Below are 27,046 nucleotides of genomic sequence, written 5' to 3'. Positions count from 1 at the left end.
ATGTTTTAAGCAGGGGATATGAAAAATAGTGAAGGAGCCTGCCTGATATCAATAGGCAATGACTTCTGAAGTGTAAATGTAGCCACAATAAAAGATCAGTTTCTTACAACTAAAGAATGAGTATTATGTGGTACCTGTAACAATGCCAGTTCTGTAGATCGAAGCATTTGAGTAGGCATATTTGGGGTAAGGCCATCTCACAAGTAAACTGGTCCCAAGCTGTTAATGACTTTATATAGTAATAATTACCACATAGAACTTGGCCTGGTAGAAAATGGGCAACCAGCACAGATCTCTGAGCAAAGCTGTTATATGCAGACAGGTTCTCACTCCAGTCAGCAACGTTGCTGCAGCATTTTCCACTAACTGCAGCTTTTGGATCAAGTGCAAAAGAAGCATTACACTACAGTAATCAAACCTAAAAGGTAAAGGTACCCCTGACCGTTAGGTCCAGTCGTGGACAACTCAGGTTACGGCGCTCATCTCACTCTATAGGCCGAGGGAGCTGGCGTTTGTCCGCAGACAGCTTGACTAAGCCGCTTCTGGCAAACCAGAGCAGCCCACGAAAACGCCGTTTACCTTCCCGCCAGAGCGGTACCTATTTATCTACTTGCACTTTGATGTACTTTCGAACTGCTAGGTTGGCAGAAGCAGGGACTGAGCAACGGGAGCTCACCCCGTCAGGGGGATTTGAACCGCTGACCTTCTGATCGGCAAGTCCTAGGCTCTGTGGTTTAACCCACAGCGCCACCTGTGTCCCTAGAAGTTACCAAATGGCTTCACAGGACAAGTATGAACCCACTAGATTTGGCTAGAACAGGCATGGCCAAACTTGACCCTCCAGATGTTTTCGGACTACAACTCCCATCATCCCTAGCTAACAGGACCAGTGGTCAGGGATGATGGGAATCGTAGTCCCAAAACATCTGGAGGGCCAAGTTTGGCCATGTCTGGGCTAGAGGGTCAGAAACAACCCCACCCCCACTTTAGACAATAGCCTAACTGTGTCCTGTCCCTACCACCTCCCATAATGGTTAAAAAATAGTCTTCACAATTCAGCTGTTCCTCAGCTGGCCTTCCTAGGAACTGAGGATTCAGCTCAACTTTACCTCAGCTGCCCTTCATGGGAATTCAGGAGTGTACGGAAAGTAGCATTAACTGGCAGCAGTGACTGTCATCTTCCTGTTTAAAGCTGTTTCTCTACTTGACAATATAATTATTGTTAGTTACTGCTACTACTGTTACTAATTTTAAATTGAATAGTACCAAGCTTTGCTAGGCTATGGTAGTGTGTGCAATTATTTTTTTTAAAAATGGAATGTCGAGTTTCGCTGTTATGTCTTAACTGCAGTGCTGGTTAACTACATTTTTAGTCAACACCAACTTCTAGTACACATCCAGGTTCCCCGAACGACTTTACACCGAACTTTAAAAACCCCCACAAATTAAATATATCTCTAATACACAGTATACACAAAAATTAAACAACGTGACGAAGCGTAAAAGCAATATTGCACTAATTGTCAAGAAGTTTATTGCAATAGCCGTGACAATCCGAAATAACTACGGCACGTTCAGAACGCGAAAGTTCCCTCAGTTCTCGAACGTGCCCAAGTGTCCCGGAGTGCTAATTAGGAGTCGCCCAAAGAGCGGGCGGCGGCGGCAGGGCAGGGGGCGCGCGCGCAGCGGAGGCGGGCAGCAACGCACGGAACGTTCTTTTCTCTCGCCTTCCGCAACGTTACAGCGTGCCGAGGACCGCCAGCCACCGTCTGGCTGCCGTAAGCGCATGCGCGGCCTCCCATTGGTCCGCTGCCTTGCCTAAGAATCTAGCTTTGCCAAAGTTAGCGGGCGGGGCGATAACCCTTGTGGATCTGCTCGGGAGACCCCGGCGTTGGGGCTGCGCCAGCGCGCGCGCGTTCTCTCTCCCTCTCTCTCACACGGCGGCGGCGGCGCCTCCTCCTCCCTCCCTCCTGGCTTCTCCCCGCCCTGCCTGAGCCGAGTGGAAGGGGGCTGGGGTTGGTTGGTGCCAGCAGCGGCGTGAGCGCTCGAGCGGCCGCCATTTTACGCAGGCTCCTGCCACATTCTCAGGACACGCTGAGGGAGCGGAGAAGGGGCAGCTCCGCAACCGCGCCCCCCGCCCGCGCCACCCCCTCCCTCTCCGGAGCCCTTTCGCGCGCCGCTCATCGTCCCTCCCCCGCCGCCGCCGCCAGCCCCTGCCGCTCGCCCCACACAGGTCAGCAGCCACCGGGGCTCGTCAGGCGCTGTGGAGAAGGGAGGGGAGAGGGAGAGTCGGCGGGGGGGGGATGGCTTATGGGGGGTGGAGAGAAAGAAGGGGCCCGAAGAGAAGGTTCTCCCCGGGGGGAGCGGGCCGGAGCCCGTGGAAAACGGAGGGAGAGCGGGAGGCAGCCTGCCGCCCGGCCGGTTCCGGCGGGGTGGGAGCTTGGATAAACAAAAGAGGCCGGCGGCGGCGGCCCTGTCCCGCGCAGCTTCTCCCGGCACTTAGCCACGCTAGGCCGCACGATGTAGAGGGAACCGAGGGGAAGCCCTCCCTGCTGGCCCCCTCCCTCCCGCGAGGGGCTCCAGCTGCCTCATTGTCCAGGCGGCAGCGCCATTCATTGGCCACGAGGCGCCTCCGGGGTGGGGTGGGACATGGTGGGAAGGCTGGAAGGAGCAGGGCAGGCAGCCGCCGCCGATGCCAATGTGGCTGCGGGACGACTTCTTTTTCTAATGGTGGTGGTGGGGTTTTGCCGCGTGCTTCGTGTCACGTAACGGGCCGGAGCCTGGGATCCGTGTCTTTCCAGCGCTCGAGTTGGAAGAAGCATGGTGGGAAGAAGGGAGGGAGGGTCTTGATTCTGTGCGTGCGTGTTTTTACCCGGCGGGAGGAGGAAAGGCATGGGAAGGCAGTCATTTTTGTTCGCACCCCCCCCCCCCCTCGTTCTTTCCACATGGCGAAATCGGGCCCAGGGTGTTGCAATTCTTCTCCCGGAGGGAAAAGTGGGGGAGGAGGAGGGACAGGCTGCTTTTCCGGGAGGGGGGGTGGGGTGGGGTGGAGGGAAGTTGGTCGCTGGAGGAAGTTGTAAGACATTTGAACGCGCCGAGCACGTGTTTCCAGCGGGCATATGGCGGCTGCCGCCGCTTGGGCTGGGTGCGGACTGGGAAGCGCTTTGTTCCTTTCGCCTGGTTGCTTTTAGGCCCTGTCAAAGAGGCGGGAAGAAGCTGTAGCGTAGGCAGCGGAACGGGATTTCGCGAGAGGTGCGAAGGGTTGAATGAAGCGATTCGGGTAAAAGCAGCAGGGAATGGCAGTGGCTGTGTCGCGCGTTGGTGGCTGCACGTTGTTCCGCGCCTTTTGCTTCTTGCTCCATTTCTAACTTCTCCAAGAGCTGCTTAGGGCGTTTTAGAGAGATAGAGAAGGGAGGTGAGCTAGAGAGTTCGGCTGGATTGTATAAAATCTGCAATAAAATCTTAATATCCTCGCTAGGCTTTGGTTATAGGGTATGCCTTTGCACTATTAGTCCTTCTCTTGAAAAAGCCTTGCGTGCTTTCTGATTGCGAAAGTAGTAGGGAAAACGGCTTACAGTCTGCGAGTCCCTAGCAGGTAGCTGCATGTATTGACTGATACACCAATAGTTCGGCTTTAAGGTTTATAGCTTAATTATGATGCTTATTGCGTTTGAACAGATATCTGGAAACATGGCTTCTGAACATGTTAATGGGAATGGTACTGAAGAGCCGATGGATACTTCTGCTGCAGTTACCCATTCTGAGCATTTCCAGACATTGCTTGATGCTGGTTTACCACAGAAAGTTGCTGAAAAACTAGATGAAATTTACGTTGCAGGTAAGATGTAAAACTTGCAAAGTCACATTTTCAATATTTTCTATTGGACTTTTCCTTGCTTTGGGCTAAAATAGCAACTTTTTGTGGTTTCCAAACAAAAAACAAAAACCCAAAGATGGGGACTGCAGTCTTCTTAGCAAGTGTTTGGATGATAAACAATAACGTGGCATTTATGCTGCTGTAGGTTAGTCTGTGGTACTGAGTGAATGGGTGGTGGTAGGGGAATGCAGTTGTACTTCAGGCAATAGGAAGAGTTCATAGTGGATTATATTTGTCTTTGGAGCACTGTGTAGTAAGTGAGGCAGTAATCATAAGCATCTCTTCTGGAGGATACCTGATTTAATGTTTGAACCTGTGGGTGCAAAGGCTACTGTGTTTTCAGTCATGTTCTGAAGCTCAGTTTTGGAGACCAATAGAATTGTTTGAGTGCTTTAGTCTTTTTAAACAGTTTCCTTAAGAGGCAGAAAAGTACTGAGAATCACTGCTCAAGTTGAGTCAACTGTTTATGCAAAATTATGACTTTTCAGAGTTTGTCAAAACTTAACAAGTATCAGCATATGTATTACAGTACATTTGTAGATTAAAGCAACTTTTTAAGTAAAGGGGAAATCCTGAAATGGGCCTCTGATCAGTGGAACTGCTTCTGAAATGAAATAACTAAAAATGCTAGAATATAATATTTCTTTTTCTAGGGCTAGTTGCTCACAGTGATTTAGATGAAAGAGCTATTGAAGCTTTAAAGGAATTTAATGAAGAAGGTGCATTGGCAGTGCTTCAGCAGTTTAAAGACAGTGATCTCTCACATGTTCAGGTAATGTACTTCTATAGTGGCATTTCTGTTCCTTGATAGTACTACAGTTTGTAGTAGCACATGTGAAAAACTTGAACAAGTCAGGATGATTGATTTAAAATTCAGCCCTTACACGTTATTTGTGTAATCTTTTTAGAACAAAAGTGCCTTTTTATGTGGCGTCATGAAGACATATAGACAGCGAGAAAAACAAGGGACCAAAGTGGCAGATTCTAGCAAAGGACCAGATGAGGCAAAAATCAAGGTATGTTTCCTTATAGGCCAGTATGCTTATGCCTTTAGTGCTTATTTCTGTGGTTGCATAAGAATGATTTGTGTTGAAGTATTTTTTTAACAATATTCTTCTTGGTCATCCCTTCATTGGTGCTTGCCAGTTGACATTTCTATAAGAGCAGCTTACTCTTATCTAGATTCCTCTGCACAGTATTTGTCCAGAAAAAGTTTCTGGATACAGGTCCTGTTCTGCATTCTGCAGAGGGAGATGTTAGCAGGGTGCAATTGTGAAAGTACCTCTGACATCTGATTCGTGCCACTAGCACTATGCCACAAATTGTTATAGAATGGCAGTTTTATACCCAGTCCATACATTTAATATTGGCATCATGATTTGTAGGCTTTCTCTTCCTTGTTTTTAGTAGATATACACTCACATCTGTTTTTATAGAGACAGGTCATGAATCATCACTATTGGCACTGTAATTTGAGATAAATTGTACCAGCCAGCAGTTGGAAGTTTAGTACAGCCTGACACTGGAAAGACTTCAGTGCTTCATGACTATTGAAGTATACCGCAAATACTTCAGCTTATTCTACCATGAGAAATTATATCTTTTGATAGAGTAACTTTTTATTGTGTGAAAGCCCACAACAATCAAGTACAGAAATTGTAGAAAAGCAATTGAATGTAGCATTTGCACACAGTACATATATTTTTCCATGGCTTGCTTGCTTTTGTTTTTTTGAGTACTCAGTTACTGGAATTCCAATACATTTTGTCCATTATTTCATTCACAAAGAGCTAATGAAATACTGAGCAGTATTTAATCTCTTTAGTCAAACTGAAGTATGCATGTCCACAGGACTGTAGGGCAGGCTTAGTGTTGATTGAAGCATTTATGTTTATGCTAATTCATCATACAATTTGGAGGAGGCGGAAGAGTGGCCTTCTATAAAAAGTGACCTGGACACTTCCAAGCTTATTGTGCTGCTGCTCTACTAGGCATGCTATGTTTCATTAGGCGTATTCTTTTAAACTTGAGGTCTCTCCATGCTTCACTTCTAGCATGCTCTCCAAATTCAGAGGGCACAACTATTCTCAATTGAAGCAGGCTCTGTGTATGGCCAAGAGAAGGCCGATGATGTCCTACAGCAGTGGTTCTCAAAGGGTGTGGTGCGCCACACTGGTGTGGCAAGTGTGAGGGGAAGATTCAAGGATAATCAGTATTATATTTGGGAATGATTAATGTTCTTATACAGCTGCGTTGTTTTATACTTTATGGATGTTCAGTGATCACATTATAAAGTAGTTGTGTTCTGTTTTTTAAATCAAGCACTGCTAGGAGTTGTTTGTTTCAGTTTCCCCATGTATTTCTTATCAATACAAAATTCAGGGTGGTGCAAGCAAATTTTAATTCTGAAAGTGGCCCAGAGAAAAAAGTTTGAGAACTACTGCCCTGCAGTGAGGCACAAACAGGCCTTCATTTGGTGGGATAAGTGTAGGATTCTTGGCATAACAGCTGCCTATGCAAACAGAAGGCAGCAAAACTGACTTTGAGAAGCTTTGCACAAAGGATTTAGGATTGAAATGTACAATAGGTTTTTTCGGAAGGGTGTGTTTTTGTGCAAAAATCAAAGCAAAAATCAAATTTGCTCAAAATTAGTATATACTCAGACATACTCAAAGCTGAGGGAATGCAAGTCGCTCTTAAAACGTAAGTGTCAAAGATTATTTCATTGCAAACATTTGTCTCCTTTTCCTATTTTAATTAGACCGTTTAATTACTTGGTAAACAGTTAGACTTTATTTAAAACTCTAAACTTAAATTTGAAGGCACTTTTGGAGAGAACGGGTTACACACTTGATGTGACTACTGGACAAAGAAAATATGGTGGTCCTCCCCCAGAGTGTGTCTACTCAGGACAACAGCCTTCTGTTGGCACTGAGGTAAGCAGCATCACATTTTATGATGGGGTGGTGTGTCCTTGCTACCCGTATGTGTGATCCTTTTTAAAATATTTTTTTTGTTACAGATATTTGTGGGTAAGATTCCAAGGGACTTATTTGAGGATGAACTGGTTCCATTATTTGAGAAAGCAGGACCTATATGGGATCTTCGCTTAATGATGGACCCTCTGACAGGCTTAAACAGAGGATACGCTTTTGTCACTTTTTGTAACAAAGAGGCAGCTCAGGAAGCTGTTAAACTGGTAAGATTTTTCTTACTGCATTCTTTTAGGATCACCCCTTTATCTAAAAGCAAGTACAAAAATCCCTGGCAGTGGCTGAAAGTATACTCTATGGTGTACATCATGATGTATAGATTAGAATTGTTTAGGTCTCGTGACCTCCAGAACCTCTTTTAGTTAAGCAGTTCTAAGAGTTCCTTTAACTTATTTATTCAGTTTGTTATGTTATATGCTGTTTGTTCTTTTTTTTCTTCCATCCCTCTGAGTGTCAAGGATAGCAGAAATGGAAATGCTTACAGTGCAGTCTTACACAAGTGTACATGGAATTATGTCTTGGGTTAAGTGAGCTCATACTGTACAATATCTTCTCTAATTCTATTAGTGGCTATATGTTAGAATATCATAGATGTGGGGAAAATGGAATTATTGCATGAAGAGCAGGATTTTGAACAAGTTCTTTTTAAAGGCTAAGAAACATGACCCTTGACCTGAAAGAAAACTAGCTGCCTACCATTTTACAAAAGATTTCTGTCTTACTTGCTTGAAAAAGATCCAGGCTAGTGACTGGGCTTATGAAGTACCATTTCTTTAGCTTAAAAGTTCCACACCCGTAATTAAAATTTTGGTTATGGTCTCTAATGTTGAATGTACTGTAGTGTTACATGGTACACTAAATTGGTATAGTGTGCAGTGCCTTCAAGTGGCTTAATTTGATATTAAAGTAATCTAATTGTCCCACTCTACTTAAAATGAGGGATCGTTCTCCATGGTCTCTGTTCCCTCTTTTGCTTTTCTACTTGAGGATTATAGCATATCCTTGGTCTCTGACTTGCAATTCAGGGAATGAGCACTGCCATAAAGGGTCAAGGGGAGCAGTATCTGGGGAGAGAGATTGACAAGGTCATCCTTTTCTCATAGTCAAAACAAGAACAGTGGGACACTTAGCAAAAGCCAAGTAGCTCCATAGGTAGTCTTAGGCTTAACTTTTCCTCACAGAGTGAGATGGCTTGTACAATTACTGAAGTATGGTAAGGATGCCTTCTACTCCACTTTATATTGATGTGTGTTTCCAGTGGGAGAGGATCCTGCTGCAATGCAGGCTGTAGTTGGTTTCTTTGAAACTAAGCGACATTTTGTGTATTAGGAGATGAAAGGCAGAGAATAGATGTGCTCAGGTACCACTGTTGCTGCTTTTCTCTGATCTAGGATTAGAGCAACACATAGGGTTTAACCCAAGGTGTCTTTGAAGATCATTTCCCCCAAATAATCTTAAGAGCTGTAGTTTAAGGGTGCTAGGAATTGTAGCTGTGTGAGGGGTAAGCTACAGTTTCCAGGGTTCTTGTATGCGTGTGTGTGGTGTCCACACAGCTGACAAGCATAGTGTACTCATTTACAGGGTAGCTAGGTTATTCTGTTGCCGCAAGAAAAACCCCATTATTGTGGCAATTTTTAAAAAATATAATATTATTATAGCGTAAACTTTTATGAACCAAGGCCCATGATAATAAAATCCCATAATAAAATTGTCAGTCTTTAAAGTGCCTCAATACAGTTCGTTGATACTGTGTCCAGTTACTTTTAATCAGGTAGGTGGAAGCAACCCAGGGCCATATAGAACCATCTATTTAGTGGCCCACGTAACTGCATTATCACATGGTTAGAAGCCACGCTGCTGAAAATGGTGCACTCCCAATACAGTGGTACTTCAGGTTACAGACTCCGCTAACCTAGAAATAGTAGCTTGGGTTAAGAACTTTGCTTCAGGATGAGAACAGAAATTGAGCTCCGACGGCACGGTGGCAGTGGGAGGCCCCATTAGCTAAAGTGGTACTTCATGTTAAGAACAGTTTCACGTTAAGAACGGACCTCCAGAATGAATTAGGTTCTTAACCCGAGGTACCACTGTACTTGAAGCACTTGCTCCTCTTTTGAAAAAAATACTACTCTGTATTGAGTGATATTTTTGCAAAGAAGTAAAAGTTCAAAGTTTGCAAGCAAGGAAAAGCATAAGCACTTTTGGATGACCTACCCTATATTACTTTCTTTCTTCTAGTATAACAATCATGAAATCCGCTCTGGAAAACATATTGGTGTATGTATCTCCGTTGCCAATAATAGGCTCTTTGTTGGCTCTATCCCTAAGAGTAAAACAAAGGAGCAGATAGTTGAAGAATTTAGCAAAGTAACAGGTAAGTTACTTTGTATCTTGGGTGTGTTATTAAAAGGAAATAATTCAAGTGATCAGTGATGAATTTTTTCACCATCTTTCGGCTGATGTTGAATGATGATGACATTGTAAACTGAGATCATAAGGAATATTCTTGACAGTAAGAAAGAGATGAGCTGGGACTGTGGCCTATCCTTGTGTCATACATTGCTTGAGGGAGGTTTTAACCAAAGCCTCTTATTCAGTAAGTTTGACTGTTTGGAAGAAATTATTAAAGGAGTAATTTTGCTCAGTTCTGCTAGATCTCGTTGTCAATCATTTAGAATATTCATGAACATTCCATGACATCGTAACAGCTTGGCTTCGTTTGCCCTTTATTTTATGTTAACACACTATACTGTGTTAAGATAAAATAAAGGGCAAATGAAGCCAAGCTGTTACGATGTCATGGAATATTCATGACATTCAGTAGAGACATACTATACTGGTCAGTTGCTGAAAATATTTGACTGGTCAAATATCTAGCCCCAAATTAGAGGCAAGTGTTGTACATATGCAGTCTTTTCTTGTTCAGTTCAGACTTTCTTTCTAGAAAAGTACTTTTGATGGGGAGTAAATTAAATTTTCTCTGTTGGTTATCAGTTAGTGCCATGGTATATGTGGGGGAAAGCATCAGAAGATAAGCTACCGTATGTTTCCGTGTATAAGACTAGGTTTTTTAATTTAAAAATTAGGTTACAAATTGGGGCTCATCTTATACACTGGGCAAGCTCCCCCCATTTTCTTAATTTGGAGTCCCCAAAAATGATACACATCTTTTACACAGGGACGTGTTATACACGGAAAAATACGGTATATAAGAAATTCTAACATTTTACTGGGGAATTTTAGCAAATCTAATAGTCCACTGTATCATATTAGGGTAAAAAGATGAATTGTCACAGTTTTACTTCTTTTTTTTAATAAATTTGTATGACTGCTTAACTAAACTCATGTGATTGGCTTCAATTTCAGAGGGTCTCACAGATGTAATATTGTATCACCAACCTGATGACAAAAAAAAGAATAGAGGCTTTTGTTTCCTTGAATATGAAGATCATAAAACTGCAGCACAAGCCAGGCGTAGGCTAATGAGCGGAAAAGTGAAAGTCTGGGGTAATGTGGTAACAGTTGAATGGGCTGATCCTATAGAAGATCCAGATCCTGAAGTCATGGCAAAGGTAAAAGATAACAGTGATACTTTTTTAAAAAAAGTTATAGCAAGCTGAAAGTTATGATTATTTTGTTAAATCTGTATCATATGGCAAATGCTCAGTGTTAGAAACAGAGATATGAAAGCTGAGAGCTAAACAACACCTTAAACCTAGGTTATGGGTGCAACAATGGAAGGCACACTTTTTTATAAGAAGAATGCAAAGCTGAAAATGAATGAACTGCAGCTAAAATATGTTCATTTTTCACATGGTCTAGTCTTTCCCCTGCCCACCCCCCTAATATTCTTAAGAGGGTCTCTTCTCCAGTCTTCAAACAGTTGCTGGAAGTGGGGAGGCAGAAAAAGGTCCTCCTTTCCTCCACTTTGTAGTTTTACTCTGAAATCTTACGCGCAGTACTGAGCTCAGAGCTCAGAAATTGCTTGCCCTAATGAAGTTCCCTGTTGCAAAATGCACCTACAACAATGGGAGTTTCAAACACTGCAAATGCTGTAGAAGGAATAATGCTTGCGAAATGATTTTCTTACAGTAACTTGAATGGCTTGTTCTGCACTCAGAGCAAGAACATTTGTGAAAGCCTCAAAAGTTTACTTAAATCTTCAACCAAACCATATAATGCTGATAACTCAACAGGTGAACATGTGACACAACAGGTGAATGACACAAAATTTGCAAATAGGATCATAATATGAATTTTCACTGCTTTTAATAATTTTTATACAAATTTTGTTTGCATGACCAGCATTTATCAGACTAGTATGACAAAACTAGTTTCAGTTAGGATAGGGACAGAACTTTACTGCATTATCTCATTACATTTTGTCAATACAAGTCCTGCCTTCTTTTTTGTCCAGTCTTAGTATCCCCATTGTTGTAGGTGATGGCTTCAAATCACCAAGTCTCATCACTGGGATCCTTTATTATCATTTACTGGAACTGGGTTTCATTTCCACATTAGGTAAAAGTCTGGGGGAATAGTGAATGTGCGTTGCTGGGACAGATGACTGCTTTAGGCAGGAGTCAGATGCCTTTCTATGCTGAAACTATGTCAGTACCTTTAATGTTCCAGCAGCTAACTAGGGACTTGGGTGCTGGGACTCGCAACAACATACCACCACTCTTACATATCCCAAGTGACATTGGAAGAATGAGTATACATTCAGAGCTAGTAGGCTTTTTTCCAGCTATAAGCATCTTTGAAAAAAATTGTGGGTGGAGTTGTTGTTGTTGTTGTTGTTAATAATAATAATAATAATAATAATAATAATAATAATAATAGCTTTTAGGGAAATATGTTGTCTGAATTCTTTATAATAGGAATTTGTAAATGTTGAGATCCAGAATGTGCACAACAGAACTTTGATCTTCCTTGTCTGCATCCCCTTGAACCCTTTCGAAACCTTCTGAGGGTTAAGGGGAACCCACAGGACTAGATTTTGGGTGTGCATGAGAAGAGGATGAAGGTCCTGTTGGGTGACTGGAAGTTGCTTTTGCAGTGTTTGATACAACTCAACGGCACATCCCAAGTGCTCTTGGCAAATGCCGGTATTTCAAAGAATGAAACAAAATTGTAGTCTGAATTAACCCTTGTTGCTTTATTTTAGGTGAAAGTGTTATTTGTGCGGAACCTTGCAAATTCAGTCACAGAGGAGATACTAGAAAAGGCCTTTAGTCAGTTTGGAAAGCTGGAGCGAGTGAAAAAGCTAAAAGATTATGCTTTTATCCATTTTGATGAACGTGATGGTGCTGTAAAGGTAGGTTTTGATTAACAGTGCAGCTATTGCTACATGATCAAATTATTTTTAAGTCACATGTTTAGCTAAAACATTTGTGTTATAAAATGCTTAAAGCTTTGTGCTGTAGTTTTGGGCTCTAAAGTGATATGAATACAGCAGTTGGCTGTTAATGTTCAGAGAAGTTTGGTGCTCATTTTTGCTGTCTGTCTCTCCAAGTAGAAAAATCATTGCTTCTCCTATGCTTACCTTGTCCTATACTCTTTTAAAAATAAGGATAGAATGCAGGCTGTTCAGTTCACTGATCTGCTCATTTTTAAGCCAGAGTCTACTCTAAAACCCTTGTGCACAGTGCAGAAACAGCTGAGTCCAGAGTTTTCATGAGTGGAATTCCATTTACAGAAACCTCCAACCTGGGCATTTACGCCTTTCCCCTGAAAAGCCACTCTGGAGGTCTAGGAGACCCCTGAACAGTGTAGGAAGTGACATGAGGCTTGTAGTAGGAAGGAGGAATTGGTTAAATCGCCTTTCTTCATTGAGAACCCCTGCTGCATCTCTTGTCTGTTTCATGAATGGGACCCTTCTATTTGCAAATGAAGTGTTGCATGTCCAAGTAGGAGTTAGAGTGGCTAAATATACCTGAGGTTTTCTAAACTTAATCATGACACCAAATGCAATCATTTACATTTCTGCCCTCCCCCCCCCCAAATAAAAATAGAATTGTCATAGGGGAAAACGCAGTTTCCAATTTTGGTCATCTCAGTATTTGAAAGCTGAAGAATTACATTTTGTTCTCTTTGTTTATACAATTCCCTATTCTCTTTGTTTTTACTTTGAACAATTTTACCTTGCAACCTATTTTGTGGGAATGTGTAGCTGCTTTAATTTCAAGTGTTTGCTTTGCAGCACAGATCTTTTTGCAGATCTGGTTTCAAGCCCTCATGGGTTGCAAGGAGTATTTTTGAAAACCTACACATTGGAAAAATCAAAGGACCTCAGAAAGGGCCTCTAGTGGACAGGAGGTGGGCTTTTAGGTGCTACATATCTACCAGCGGTAGATCTCTTACTACTACTCAACATCTCTTACTATTCATATTGTCTGCATTCTTTGCATATTATTAAAAAAAATACGTTTTTGGAAGAATTTATTGCCAATATGCATTTCAAAACTATTCTCCACAGGCAATGGAAGGAATGAACGGAAAAGATTTAGAAGGAGAAAATATAGAAATAGTTTTTGCAAAGCCACCTGATCAAAAGAGGAAAGAGCGGAAAGCGCAGAGACAAGCTGCTAAAAATCAAATGTAAGTGCTAAAGTGTGTACATTTGACACTAAATGACACTTATACAAGTGTTGTGGGTTTGCAGTTCTTGCTGTATGCTGAGCATACATACCATGGAAACATTTGTAAAAAAATGTAGGGTTCTTTGATGACATTTACTGCTCAAGATATCGACTTCCCTTTATGCATGCTTTTCCAAAAATAAAAGTGCAGCCTGCATCTTTTGGTCTATTTTTAAAAGTGGAGAGAGAATTACTGTGTTAACTACATAACATCTCCAGGTGAGAAGTAGTGTTCTGTTCGTTACTTAGGCCTGTATATACATTTTTAAAATAATATGTCCTCAGAAGTGATCAGGCAAGTGCAGCTTTCCCCCCCTGAGATACCATAAGAGAAAGTGGAAAAAGCAGTAGAGACATGTAGCTGATCAGAAAGTGTCTCTGGGTCTAGGAATTTCTGCTTATTTTATTCTCCTACATTCACTGCATTCAGTATTTAGAAGCTTTAGTCCTTTGTTACTAATCCTCACCTTAAGCTTTGTGTTGCAATTTTGTGTATCCTCTGTGGTTTTTCATGACACAATAATTGACTGCTGACAATATTCTATCCAATAATTTTAGAAAATTTAGACTGAAATCCTGTGCACATTTTGTGGTATGACAGGAACACGTGTGTAACACTCCTTGTGGGGGACAAACTGTATACCATAAATAATATACTCCTTTCCCCCCACTGTTTATTTGTCATCCTAGTAGCTATCTCAGCTGTTTCTACACCACATCCAATGTTGTACAAGTGCATTTCTACTTGTGCAGCAAGACATGCATTTCCTCTTCCCACTGCAGCCCTCACCGCCTCCAAATCTGTTCTGGAGTGTCCCCAACACTGAAGGAGATTTTGGGAGCATGGGGAGCTGCAGTGGGGATGGGAAATCTGCTGGTGGATGGACACCATTGAATGTCAGCCTTTTATTTGCATTTCTGGAATAAATTAAAAGGAAGAGTTACAAATATTCATGTGTCTCAAGCATTGCTTTACAAGAACTGTAAAAGATGTGCTAATCACAAAAGGCAAAACGCAGCTTTATGGGAGACTTGGGTTTGCTCATTGGGACTTGGCCTTTCCCCTGCAGTGCTGCACCCCGTCTCCTCATTCTCTGGAACATCCAAATCAGATTTTGTTGGTACAGGGAGGACTGAACTTGCTTTATGTGAGTGGAAGTCCATTCTGTGGGTGCAGAGACAGTGTTGGATGCAACTCAAAATGGAAATGATGCAACTCCTGATGGTGGTTCCAGGTCTTAGGCAACCATGAGCATGTATATATGTTAGCTGTTTATAGATCAACAGATTGAATTTGATTATACTGCTGGTTTTCAATTATGAATGGTGCATGCTCTGATTACATCCAAGGCTTATTTACTGCTAGTTTGTAATCTCATTTTAGTTGGCATATCTACCCTTTGAATGTATTCTGTCAATGAAAGTGCATGTTCAAAGAGGCTTTCCGATAGCACCATTCATCTCTACACTAGGTAGTCCTCAGAGCTATCATTTTGCATCACATATGGCTAATTTATGAAAAGTAGTGGCAGTGAGGCTTGATTTGCACATGCTGTCCCCTGCACTGCTACAGTGAGATAGTCCAGTTTTGTGCTTGACCAGTTAACATGCGACTGCAAGTGCGTGGGTCCTTTTGGACCTGGAAGAGGGCAAGAGGTGCTCCACTGACGTGTGTGGAGGCCAGGAATGGAACTCCCATGCAAAAGGGTCACTGCCTATACTTACTGTATCACAACTAATTGAGATAGAGGCCTTCTGAGTTTCCATGCGGGTTGTACCCTCCTGGTGGTGCAGCAGTAGTAATACTGCTAGCACATTTGTAAAGCTACACTTACATTTGACTAAATCCTGAACACATCTGGGCAGATCTAGGCTCTGGCCAGATTGGTTTGAGACACCCCTGGTCAAGTTGACTCACTTGGAGCAATTTGAGACATAATTGGGTGGGGAGGCAGGCAGGTTCTGCTTCATTAGCATGTTCCCTGCATGAAATGTGGTGGCGAAGCAACACCCAGCAAGGTTGAATTCCCTGCTCAATAGCTGGTGAACAGAGGGTTAAATAATGATGTGGGTGAAGGATTTAAACCCTGATTACGAATTTGGACTGGCCCCTGAATTGATTTGGTGTCAATCCAAAGTGCTGGATTGGGCGTGTATGTGCACAGACCTAATAGTTATCCAGCCCCAAGTGTCCTCTTTCTTTCTGCTTTGTGCTCATGTATATTCTCTTTGGCTTGAACCTGCTCCCTCTCTTCATGCAGTTCATATCCCTTAATTATTATTTGGTGGACAGTGACTCTCCTACTTTTCATGCTGTTAATGTCTCTTGGGCAGGTGCTTCTGTCTTTGCTCCCTATTCCACACTAAAGCATCAGCAAATGGTGTCTTTAGTCAATTTTGAAACATGTCTACGCTGTGGTAGTTTTTGAAATTAGGAAGGGGCCCTGCATCTCTTTCCCTGCCCCCTCCTTCTTGTTCATGGGTCTTTCTGTATTCCCTGTTAGTCTGTGACTAGCCCATTTCAGGCATTCTCTGTCCATGGAAGGGATGTAGAGATGTATGTGCTGACCCTGTTCCCTTTCTGATAATGAGGACTGTAAATGTTTCACTCAGGAAGATTGGGGTAGAGAGGGTGGGAGCAGTTCATACAGCTGTTTCATGGATACATTTCTAAAGAAAGCTTTAGTTGTCTAGTGTAACCTATTCTCTGGATGATAGCACTCCAAAATCTGGGTTATTTGGGTTCAATCTGTTAATTTTCAGCAGCTGGAGGATTCTGCTGTAAGATGATGAAAGGACCTACACAGAGTAGGTGTAAAGCATGTGGCATAGAAAAGTTTCTGAATCCATACGTTGTTGGACTGCAACCAGTGAAATGAAGCTGGAAATTTTTGTTTCATAAATTCATCAGTGACAATGAATATACTGTAATTGCAAACACAGTATATTAGGCAAGGGTCATAGTTTCAAAGTCTTCAGCTTTATTTACTAAATAGAAGTAAAAGAATTGTGATAGAACAGTGTAGGGCATCAAACGATTTTCCAATGAAGATTGCCCCATTTGCCAAAGAAAAAATTCCAGTACACTGAATGCAGTAAAAACAGTATGATAAAACCCAGTAGTAAACATTTGAGGAAGCTATTCTGATATTTGAATTAATCATTCTGGTGTGTATGTTTGTATTTAGATATTATACTTTGAGAGAGAAAATTAAAGTGCAACTTTTATCTCTTGCCAGGTATGATGATTATTACTACTATGGCCCTCCTCATATGCCCCCACCAACAAGAGGCAGAGGTCGAGGAGGTAGAGGTGGCTATGGATATCCCCCTGACTACTATGGATATGAAGATTATTACGATTATTATGGCTATGACTACCATAACTATCGTGGTGGATATGAAGATCCTTACTATGGTTATGAAGATTTTCAAGTTGGAGCTAGAGGAAGGGGTGGTAGAGGAGCAAGGGGTGCTGCTCTTTCCAGAGGTCGCGGGGCTGCTCCTCCCCGTGGCAGAGCCGGTTATGCACAAAGAGGTGGTCCTGGATCAGCAAGAGGTGTTCGTGGTGCGCGAGGAGGTGCCCAGCAACAAAGAGGCCGCGGGGTACGTGGTGCAAGGGGTGGCCGCGGTGGAAATGTAGGAGGAAAGCGCAAAGCTGATGGGTACAACCAGCCAGATTCCAAGCGGCGCCAGACCAATAATCAGAACTGGGGCTCCCATCCCATTGCTCAGCAACCGCTCCAAGGTGGTGATCATTCTGGTAACTATGGTTACAAATCTGAAAACCAGGAGTTTTATCAGGATTCTTTTGGGCAGCAGTGGAAGTAGAACAAATAGGGCTTCTGTAAAATTAGAGACTGATAGGTTGATCAGAAACTGGCCCTTAATCTGAACGGTTGCCGCTCTAATTTGTGACATCTGGCAAGATTCCCTATATGTATATATTTTAACAATCCGCTTGGACGTGAACAAAACCACACTTCTAACTGCTTCTGGCGAACTGATTTTATTTTCATTTTATTTTTTCAATAAAGGCATTCATAGTCATTAGTTTGCATACTGCTTGGGAAAACTTGGCTCAAGTCTATTTGGCTGTAGTGTGTGCAATGTTTCAGTAGTAGTTAGTCTTGATGTCTTTGGAAAAGGTAGTTGATAAACTTAAGTGTCTCTTCAAATACCTTGTGTCAGAGTATTTGTATGTTACCAACTTAAATTGCTAGGAAAAAGGTAAATTGATTACACAATTGCTTTTTAATTTAGATCTTTGAACTAATTTGGTTTTTTTCAATTCATTTTGGCTACCTGTATCTTTATGCTGTTGTTATTTCAATAAAAATTCACACCTAAATGTACACGTTCTAAAATTGTGTTTACAATTCGTTTTTGACAAATTTTATTGCAAATTTGGTTCAAATTTTATGTGGCATAGCAAGGCAGCTTAAAGGTCTTAATGCCTTGTAATTGTTGTATGGAATATGTTTGGCACACTATGCAATGCTGATTTATCACAATACTTTGCTTCTGGTATAAAAGTGATAGTTTTGCAACTGACTTCATGTTTCTATCAAATAATAAAGTTCTTGTAGTAAGTTAAGTTGGTAAGTATTTAAATTCAAAACAAGAACTACCAAAGTTTATTTCAATTAGTTCTCCATATGAAATTTCCAAAGCAAATTTCAATCACTAACATTTAATTTACTTTCACAATAAAATTTTGAAATCAAAACTGCTGTAGTAGTAGATACTGTAGTAGTAGATATTAGTTTCATTGAGCCTAGTGCATAGCTTTTGGATTCATAGGCAGAATCTTGAGAGAGCATGCATGTTGGAATTTTTAAAATGTCTTGCTTGTTACATCCTCTTTAAATCATAATATTTGTTTGAACCGTGTCCAACTTTCAAGCAGATGTGTGCACGTATGTATTGATTTTTTTGAAAGTTGCATTAAAGAGGATGTATGATCTTTAAAGCTTTTAAAGAATTCAGTTGGTATGCGTCCATGTGGTCTTCCGCCTCACCTTGAAAATTATCTTAAATGGTTGCCTATACTATATCTTAAATTTAATTTTCAATTCCCCTCCCCCCAAATTAGAGCATGCACCGTATAGCAATGAGGAATGCATGTAATTGGATAACTGTAATTTATACAATGAATATGAGAATTTTGAACTAAGCTATATAGAATTTTCAGTGTTCTTTTGATAACAGATAAAGTTGTTGAAAACATTCTAATGTAAAGTTGTTGAATGGAGTGCACAAAACCAAAACAAGTGCTGAATTATAAATAAAATCAGTTTGAACAAAATTTAAGGCCCGAAAAGGGTGGGGGGATTCAAATTTAGTGTTAATCAAATGACAAAATGTTCTTGGCTTTATTTATTGTAAATTATTTTACTCATTTTTAAACAGTCTTCCTGATTTGATTTTAAGATTTATCTAACTGATTCCTTTTGTTACCTGGCTAGCAGGGAAAAGGGGTCGAGGCCGGTCCTGACCTGTTACAATGAAGACTGACTTGCTAAGTGGGATTACACCAGAAGCTTGCAGTGGAGTAATGGTAAGGAAATCAAGCAACCTTAAGTATCGCGGCTGTATAGGAGCAAATTATTTTGTAGAAGATTCTTCGTGCGAAGATCATGGAATCAAATATGGGACACTTGGACTTTGATATGAATTTCTATTAAGTTTTCTCTGCAGTGCAAATTATAAATCTAAAGCTAATATTTTTCCCAATGTGTACAACAAATTCTTTATCTCTAGCATGGCCTCTTAAATAATGAAATCTTCTTAAAAATGAAAAAAACAAAAACATCTACTTAAAGTAGACCTTTCCCTGGTGTTTTTAAAATGGATTCCAAAAGTGGTATTCTTTTATCACACTGAGAAATCTACTGCAGTGATAGGTGAATATCATAATTGGCATCCTTAACTTTTTATTTCTGCTCATGAAGGGTTAATCATGGTTGTCTATATAGTAATCACTTTGAAATGTGTTCAGATACAGCAGTTTCAGGTGTAATCATCAGAGCTGGTTAGTCAGGCATTCCAGATAGTGGTTCTTTTCAGAACCTTTTTTAAAGGGTTGGTTAACTACCTCAGTAGCAGAGGATTGAACTATACCCTATCTGTACTGTACATAGAAATTTTTTGTAGATAAAATCAAGGCTTGTTTAATTATGACATGAGGGTAAAATATATACCAAATGTAACATTCTTAGTTGCCTTTAATTTCAGAGGCTTTGTAAAAGAATCCCTCCTGTTCATCATAACAGGCCTTGTTTTTGTCGTATTTTGTGGCTGAAAAAGCAGCCTTGCTTCTTCAGATATTGTAGTTATTTGGATGTATAATAGTTTAGCAAGATGTTACTTTTTGTAAGACATCAAATGTTAAAAAAGTGCATCAGCAACTTGTACTAAATACTGCAGTGTCCCTTTATAAAAGGTCAGACCAAACTGACAACTGTACAGTGAAGCCTGACATTTGGATATTTTGAAGTTTTTCATAAATCATAGAAGATAGTATATGGCTGTAGTTTAGCTTTTTAGGTAAAGGTATGTTTTCTCATTAGTGCATTTCTTATTGCTGATTGCTGTAAAAACAAGCAGATCAGCTTTCCATTTTCTCTTTATGCAGATCATGATAACCTGTAGAGTAGAATACAATCATTTGTGCTATGTTTTAATTTTCTAAAGCACCTTGATGACAGTGAGTGTTAAGTGGTGAAGCATCCTCTATTGAATCACCCTTCCAAAAAGTTCTGTCAAGTCTAAATATGCATAGGTAAGATAAATAAAACTATGATTTAATATGGGCTTGGCAGAAAGAGCTTCCCTTATACCCTTCCCAAAGGGATACTGCAGTTGTTACATACCCGTAGGCACCACAATAAGAACTGAGACACCGAATTAAGGTTTTATACACACCAGTTCCCCAGTAAATGAAAAAATTAACAAAAAATAGATGTCATGTTAAATGCTCATTGCAAACAATCATTTTGCATTCCTGCAAATAAAATTGTTTTATACTGTAAGCTGGAGGCAAGTGTAACTTATTTTTGTAATAAAGTTTTTATTTTTTTTATGTGTCATTAATATAAATGTGTGTTAGTGCAGAAATCTTCTGGTTTAAAAACTCGTGCGCACACATTTCAGTATGTTTACTTGTATTTACATTTCTTAGAATAGTGGTTTCCAGTAGTCTGTCTCTCACATTAATTGAATTTTTGTTACCTTAATAAATCATTTTAGTATATTGTATGTCAATTACTGGGATAGCTGGGACATAAAGTGTAATTTAAAATTTGTCAAGTATTCATGGGAATATGTAAATGTGCCTTGCTAGATAAGAAGAAACTAAGTGGCTGGATGGTAAAAAGTCACTGCTTAATGAGACACCTGCTGCCACAGTTTCATATACTGCCCATGGTAAAGTTCTACTTTCCATATTTGAGTAAGAAACATGAGTGTTGCATCAGCTTCTGAAATCTTAACCTTGATAGGATGAGGCTTATGGAACGTAGGTTTGCTAAATGTAGCCTTAAATACAACTTTGATTATATTGTAATCCTTGGTGCTGGCAGTCCCAGTGCCAAGGAGGTTTAAATGCTCCCTTCAATGAGGCTGTTGTGCCAACTGGCATCTTTACTGTCATAGTCTTATGAAGAACACTGTCAAGGTGTTTATGCCAAATTTGATCTGATATCTAATGGAGGTGTAGGAAGAGGGAGAAACCTTCTGACTAAATCTTCCACATTTCTCCCATTGCTGGAAAACAAACTTCTTGTAGGCTTTCAAGCATCACTAATTTTGGCTTGGGGAAGAAGGGAAATTAAAAAATTGGCGTTTTTCAGAATTGTGTACTCAGTCAATGCAAATGCAAAATGAAATTTGACAATATGAAAGATAAAATTGAGGTCAGATGGTCCTCAATTTCAGCTGTAAAAATTGTTGGGTTGTGGGGGTGCATGTTAAAATTGACTGGAAGTGGTCTGTATAGTTTGTAAAGCAATGGTGAGTAATAAGTACCGGAATCTTGACAGTGTTCTTAAATAATGATGAATTCAAGCCATTATGACTTTTACAATTAAATATTATTTGCACTGTTCTGACATTGGTGCAGTTTTTTTAGCATTATAATGAAAAAGCGACAGTAAAATGCATGTGGAAACTTGTATTGTGAAAAACGATATTTTAAAAAGAAATGTTAACATTGAAAATTTTAAAACAATATGTGAAGGGAATAAGCTTTCACAATTAGAAACTAAAGGTGCTGAATCATGATTTTAGATTATCTTTGACTGGTCACTTTAGGTGTTGATGTTACAGACTACATCAAGCTTTAGTGAAATTATTGGGACGATGCTTATATGGATATCATACATTATATTGGCATGGTAACACAGATTTCCTGTTACGTTGTAGCAGAAATTCTGATGCTATTCAGTTCTGTGCCAGCTTATACTAATGAGTCTACATATGTTCCAGAACAGATGAAGATAGTTTATGCTAGTTATTACTACAACTTATTTTTTCTCTTTAAGATACAATTTCCCATGAACTTGTGTTGACATAATTATTCCCAGTTTTGCATAGAATGCCATTCAGCATAAGTGAAGCTGATAGCAATATTTCTGGTGAGGACTGGAGAAAATAAATAAGCAGGGGTATGTACATTTGAAGACATTTTTATAGAAAGCGACTTGAGCTGACAACTAGTTCAGTTGCTGAAAAGAGAAGAGAACAGAAGTGCCTTAAAGGCATTGTGAAATTCCCTTTTGTCTATAAACAAAGATAATTCCTTTGGAAAGCTTCAGAAAGCTTTTCTGTATATTTTACATTCCCTATACATATGCTTCTCATATTCAGTTATGTTATATGAAGTAGATTGGAGAGGTAGTTGTAAACATTTCACATTACAGTACAAGCTAAACACACCCTGGCTTGAAAACAAAAATGTGAATCTTGTACAAATTGAATAGTAATATGTTCGTAATATGTTAAGTAACCTTTGATCGAGCAAAGAGATTGCATGGGCTGTTTGCAGAAATGTGAAGCTTCTCTAACTTTGCAATTCTGAAACTGACCCAACAGGGGTCTTCTGCACTGGTTTTGTTTTGAGATTAGAGGATAAAAGCTGAAGGTGACTGGCTGGATGCTGCAGTCTTCATCTTGCGCAGAAAGTTGTGGCTGCTAAAACAGGTCTTTGCCAGTGACCTGAGTACAACTGTGCTGCCACTTAGTGTGCCAATAAAACTACTCCTTTTTGTAGCCATTATATCACTGGATGAAAGCCCCCTCCCAGCAAAACTTTAGGATAAAAAGAGGGTTCTGCTTTCTGAAAATATTACATATTTGGAATTCTCTGAAAAGATGTAGTAAAGGAAGAACTGAACTAATAAGAATTGTTGGAACACAGCATTCCTTTTGGGACATTGCTCAACTTAAATGAAATGAAATAGCTTCATTATATATAAAGAGGAATGTTATCCTAATATTTAAATAAGAGAATCGCCTGAAGATGGTGGCACGATTCTCTGCTGTTCTGGATGCGTGGCTCAGGCAATGGATTACAGGTAAGCAAGTACACGAGGCTTGATTCAAAGCTGCTTATTCCTCCAGAACAGATGGGGGTGGGCAGACTGCAGAGGGAGTTGGCAAAAATTGCCTCCTCTATTTATGGATGCCTCCCACTGGAGCAATACTTCTAGGAGGACCAATTGGATTCCTCCCTTTGTTTGGTGAAGCCTCCACTGGATTTGAGCCTCTTCTGCAAATGGAAGTATATGTGTGTACTGTTTCCTAGTTTCCCCTTACAGCCTTTCACAGTGCCTCGCACTATTCTTGAGAAGTCCCTCAATCCCAGAAACGATTTTTAAGGAAGAGGAAGCTCAGGCCAAAGGGTACAATGTTCTAGAAGCAGAAGTCTGGATCTGATCATTTAAAAAGTATGCAAAATACACAAATCATAGAACATGATACATATTATAAGATTCATACAAAACTCAATCAGAACAATTTACATAAAGAAAATAAAAAACATGCAAAAGAATCAACTTTATAAATTCCTCAAAAAAGTAATCTTAGACAAAGCAGTAGTATGCTGTTTTGGATAGCAATCTAAAGGGGGGAGGAAGTACTTTTCCCCAATTACTAATGGGGCAGGTTACCAACCCTAAATTGCATCCTGGTACTACATTCTTCAAATAACAATAGAACCACTCTAGTCTGCTGCTGCCTCCCCCTCAGCCGTAGGGTGGCTGAGGGGGAAGCTGTGGGCAGACGCAAGCCCCATGCTGCCTTTTCGGGCAGCGTGGAGCCTGCAGGTGCTAGAGCCACCACGTCACTCCCAGGGTCAGGTCCCTCGGTAAGTGCTGCCCCCTGTGGTGTGGTGCCTATTTGCGCCCCGCCCCCTATCTATGCCTCTGCCCTAGGATCTGCTGGTAAGAGAATAGTCTGCAATTTCTTTATATTTCAGTTATCTTCAAAGATAATTGGAGACGTATAATTGGTTGGGAGACGGAGAAGTTTGGTGTCTCCACACATGTTAATAAAAATATTAATGTTTGTTATTTTCCATATTAAATAATAAACTGGGAAAGAAACAAGTGGATAAGAAGCTATTATAACAGGAAGAAGCAAATGTAAAAGGAGTGATGAATAAAACTTGCAATTTGTGTGGCGATATGAGTTGAGTGAAAGGAAAAAGTTATAGGTGAGTAAAAATAACAGGTGTGTGGGTGAGAAGGGAGAAATATGAAAAGACCTCCAGAGCCTCTGGATCAGCAAACTGAGGGGAGGCTGTCACAATAGCCTGTAGTTAGGTCTGTACTTAACTTGTGGGAACCTGAGCTGTGGAGCTTGTTGCCACAAGGAAAATACCATGGCAAAGAATTTAGATACTTACAAAGATGGATTTGATAACTGGAAAATTATGTCTGATTGCCATCTGATTATGTCAAGTGCTGCCAACATTTTGTGATTAGCTCTGCTCACCACTATTCTGTGATTGCTGGGCCTTAGCAATTAGTCACTGCAAGTGGGGCCTGGGAGTATAACATTTGAGAACCTCTGTTGTAGAACATTTTCCACATCTACACCATTACTATTCTTGAAATGCTAGTTTTTTATAATTGCATTTTGTTTAAATGATTATTATTTTAAATTCAAATGGAGCCTCAGATTCTCACAGTCAAGGGTCAATGCAAGGGTTCTAAATTTCTGTAACAGCATAGTCTGGAGAACTGCAGCTATAACTGCCATATCACAAACCCAACACCAGCATTGCTGACGTTGGGATTATAGATGAAAATTTTTTATGTGCACAGAAACCATGTTTGTCATATTTAAAGTCAAATGTAGATTAATTTGTTCAAGAATTTAACACTGATCCTGGGTAAAGTGCTTAAATGAAAACATCTGCATGAGATACTATGGGAATGAAGGAGACACATAGGCAAGGTGAGCTTAGCTCCTGTACATTTGACGGTCCTTTTTTACATCTGATAAGTAGAAGATGGATGTTTGCCTAATCTTTAATACCAGATCTTCAGAATGGGCTTGTAATGGTAGATAGACTAATTTATTGCTGTCTAGCAGGAACAACAAGTAAAAAGTGTTCCAGCTGTTGGAGTTTGTCTTCACTGAATAGCAAGTATTTATGCTAGGCCTACTGCTCAAATGGTGTAAGCAGAGTGGTAATTTGGATATGCTGCTAAGCATTAGTGCAGAAGGGATTGCTTTTGATTCATTCATAGATATCAACTAATCTGTAGTCAGTTATAGAACAGGACTTGAGAAATGAGAAAAATCTTGCCTCTTCCCTCCCACCTCGGGGAAATTGCCAATGAAGAAGAAACTACTTAAAATCCCCATCAATTCTATGCCATCTAGCATTCGTAGTGCTGTGCCTTTTTCGGTCATACAACATAGTCGGGGGGGGGGGACTTCTGTAAAAGTTTTGTGGACATGTCCTTCCTGTTCCGACGATGTGGATGGCTGTTTTAACTTATGCCAGTCGACCCTGTCCAACTGTCATTTCAAGCAACATGGACAAGGCTACTCTTAGCAAAAAGGGGTGGGCCAGGGAAAGGCGGCTGTATCATGCCAATTGCCGGGGAGGGGGAGTAGTCCCAAACCTGATTTGCTCCAGATGGTAAGACTCCAGTTCCCATCAGTCGCAGTAAGGGTGGCCGTGGTTAATAGTGATGGCAGTTCTAACCGAGAAGTGTGAGCGCGGCGCCTGGTTGGAGTAAATTGCTCTAAGCTGACAACAGGCTAGGTCACAACAACCTTTGACGTTATGTAGATGTCGGTACCTCCGTACCTGAAGGTACCACAGTATTCTTGGTTGGTTTATTATTATTTGTGCTCAAAGGGTGCAGAAACGATGCGAACTGGCTTTTCCTTTGTGGCGAAGGGTGAGCAGGTCCTGAGGGACGTACGTGTCGTAAAGACCACTGCTTGTTCGGACGCTGCGCCGGCTATTTAGTAGCGTACAAGACCTATGTGGTGCAAGACCTATCCTATTAGAGTTGGCGAATGTTTCCTTACTTCCCCCGCCCCAGCTTTCGTCGGGCCGCCATTTTGAGCGCTTTTACTTCCTTCTACAAATTGGAAGTCTGCAGGAATGGGCGGAAGTGCTTCAGCGGTTCCGCTTCTTTCCCCCGCCCTTTTCCGTTACCCACGGAATAGGGTGTCCAAGCGGGCGGAGGGAAGAGGCGGGCAGAGGGTTGCTGCGCTTTTCAGGGGAGCTCTTCCCCAAGAGACCGAGGGGAACCAAAATGGGAAAAACGCTTCGGGGAGCCGCTGGGCGCCAACTTCCTGCCTGGGACACGTGGCAGCATTGGCCCGCCTCTTTCGCGGCGGTGGGTGGGTGGGAAGTCACGTGAGAAAGCGGGGTGGGGCAATAGGTCACGTGAGAGAAACCGGAAGTCGGGAGCGCCGAGTCCCGGGTGTTTTCTTCCTGACCGCGGGGGCCGCAGGTGCAGTCGGCGTCCCGTGGTCCGCCACGGCCCCCTCCACCATGAGGCGGGTGCGCGCGGCCGGGGAGAAGCTGTGCCGGCGCGTGCGCGGCGCGGAGGCGCTGCGCGAGACGTGCCGCCAGTACCCGCTCTTCTGCTGCCTCCTCCTGGGGCTCAGTGCGGCGACGCTCCTGCTCAGCCGGTAATGGGGATGGGGGGGCGAAGCGGGTTCGGCGCTGGGGGTGCTCCCCGTCACGGAAGCGCACGAGCGGGGCAGAGCCCGCTCTCTTGCTCGCGGAAGGCGCTTCAGGTCGAAATGTATTTGCCACCAGTCAAATAAAACACATCCCTTAGTAGGTGTAGCCGGAAGGACGGCTGTGGAAGGGGCGTGATAAACCCTTTTTAGTAAACTGCTCGGGTTTTGTGTTTTAAGAGCAAAGGTAGGGCACAAAACTCAATAAACAGAAAGAAGGTTTGTCTTTACGTTACGTTGACCTTCGTTCGCCCCCCTCGCTGAAGTGAAATTCACGTATGGGGATCGTTTCCACGAACCACTATCCCCCACCTGTTTTC

General features: G+C 41.4%; 2 protein-coding genes across 13 annotated transcripts in view; both read left to right on the top strand.

Moving 5' to 3' along the window:
- Positions 1-1,833: 1,833 nt before the first annotated feature.
- SYNCRIP (synaptotagmin binding cytoplasmic RNA interacting protein) lies at positions 1,834-21,622 on the top strand. Of its 12 annotated transcripts, none has more exons than XM_083608360.1 (12): positions 1,834-2,233; positions 3,679-3,838; positions 4,531-4,649; positions 4,786-4,893; positions 6,700-6,813; positions 6,900-7,076; positions 9,109-9,244; positions 10,237-10,442; positions 12,038-12,187; positions 13,349-13,470; positions 16,751-17,117; positions 18,980-21,622. In XM_083608360.1, exons 2-12 carry the CDS (start codon positions 3,691-3,693, stop codon positions 19,019-19,021), a joined length of 1,689 nt encoding a protein of 562 aa, XP_083464486.1. In that variant the 5' UTR covers positions 1,834-2,233; positions 3,679-3,690; the 3' UTR covers positions 19,022-21,622. The 12 variants fall into 12 exon arrangements, with proteins under 12 accessions (XP_083464486.1, XP_083464479.1, XP_083464487.1 ...); XM_083608361.1 differs by having other exon boundaries at positions 1,852-2,233; positions 18,983-21,622; XM_083608359.1 differs by having other exon boundaries at positions 1,852-2,233; positions 16,751-17,259; positions 18,983-21,622.
- A 4,663-nt stretch (positions 21,623-26,285) lies between these two features.
- The window catches only part of SNX14 (sorting nexin 14), a 35,820-nt gene continuing 35,059 nt past the window's right edge, over positions 26,286-27,046 (top strand). Inside the window, exon 1 of the mRNA XM_083608272.1 lies at positions 26,286-26,675. Within this exon, the coding sequence (XP_083464398.1) occupies positions 26,536-26,675 (140 nt within the window). The 5' untranslated portion in view covers positions 26,286-26,535. The remainder of the gene's footprint in view (positions 26,676-27,046) is intronic.

Source organism: Podarcis filfolensis (genome assembly GCF_964270895.1).
Source record: "Podarcis filfolensis genome assembly, chromosome: 3".
Lineage (NCBI taxonomy): Eukaryota > Metazoa > Chordata > Lepidosauria > Squamata > Lacertidae > Podarcis > Podarcis filfolensis.
The sequence above is the reverse complement of the archived record's forward strand: the minus strand, read 5'-3'. Positions and strand labels throughout refer to the sequence as shown.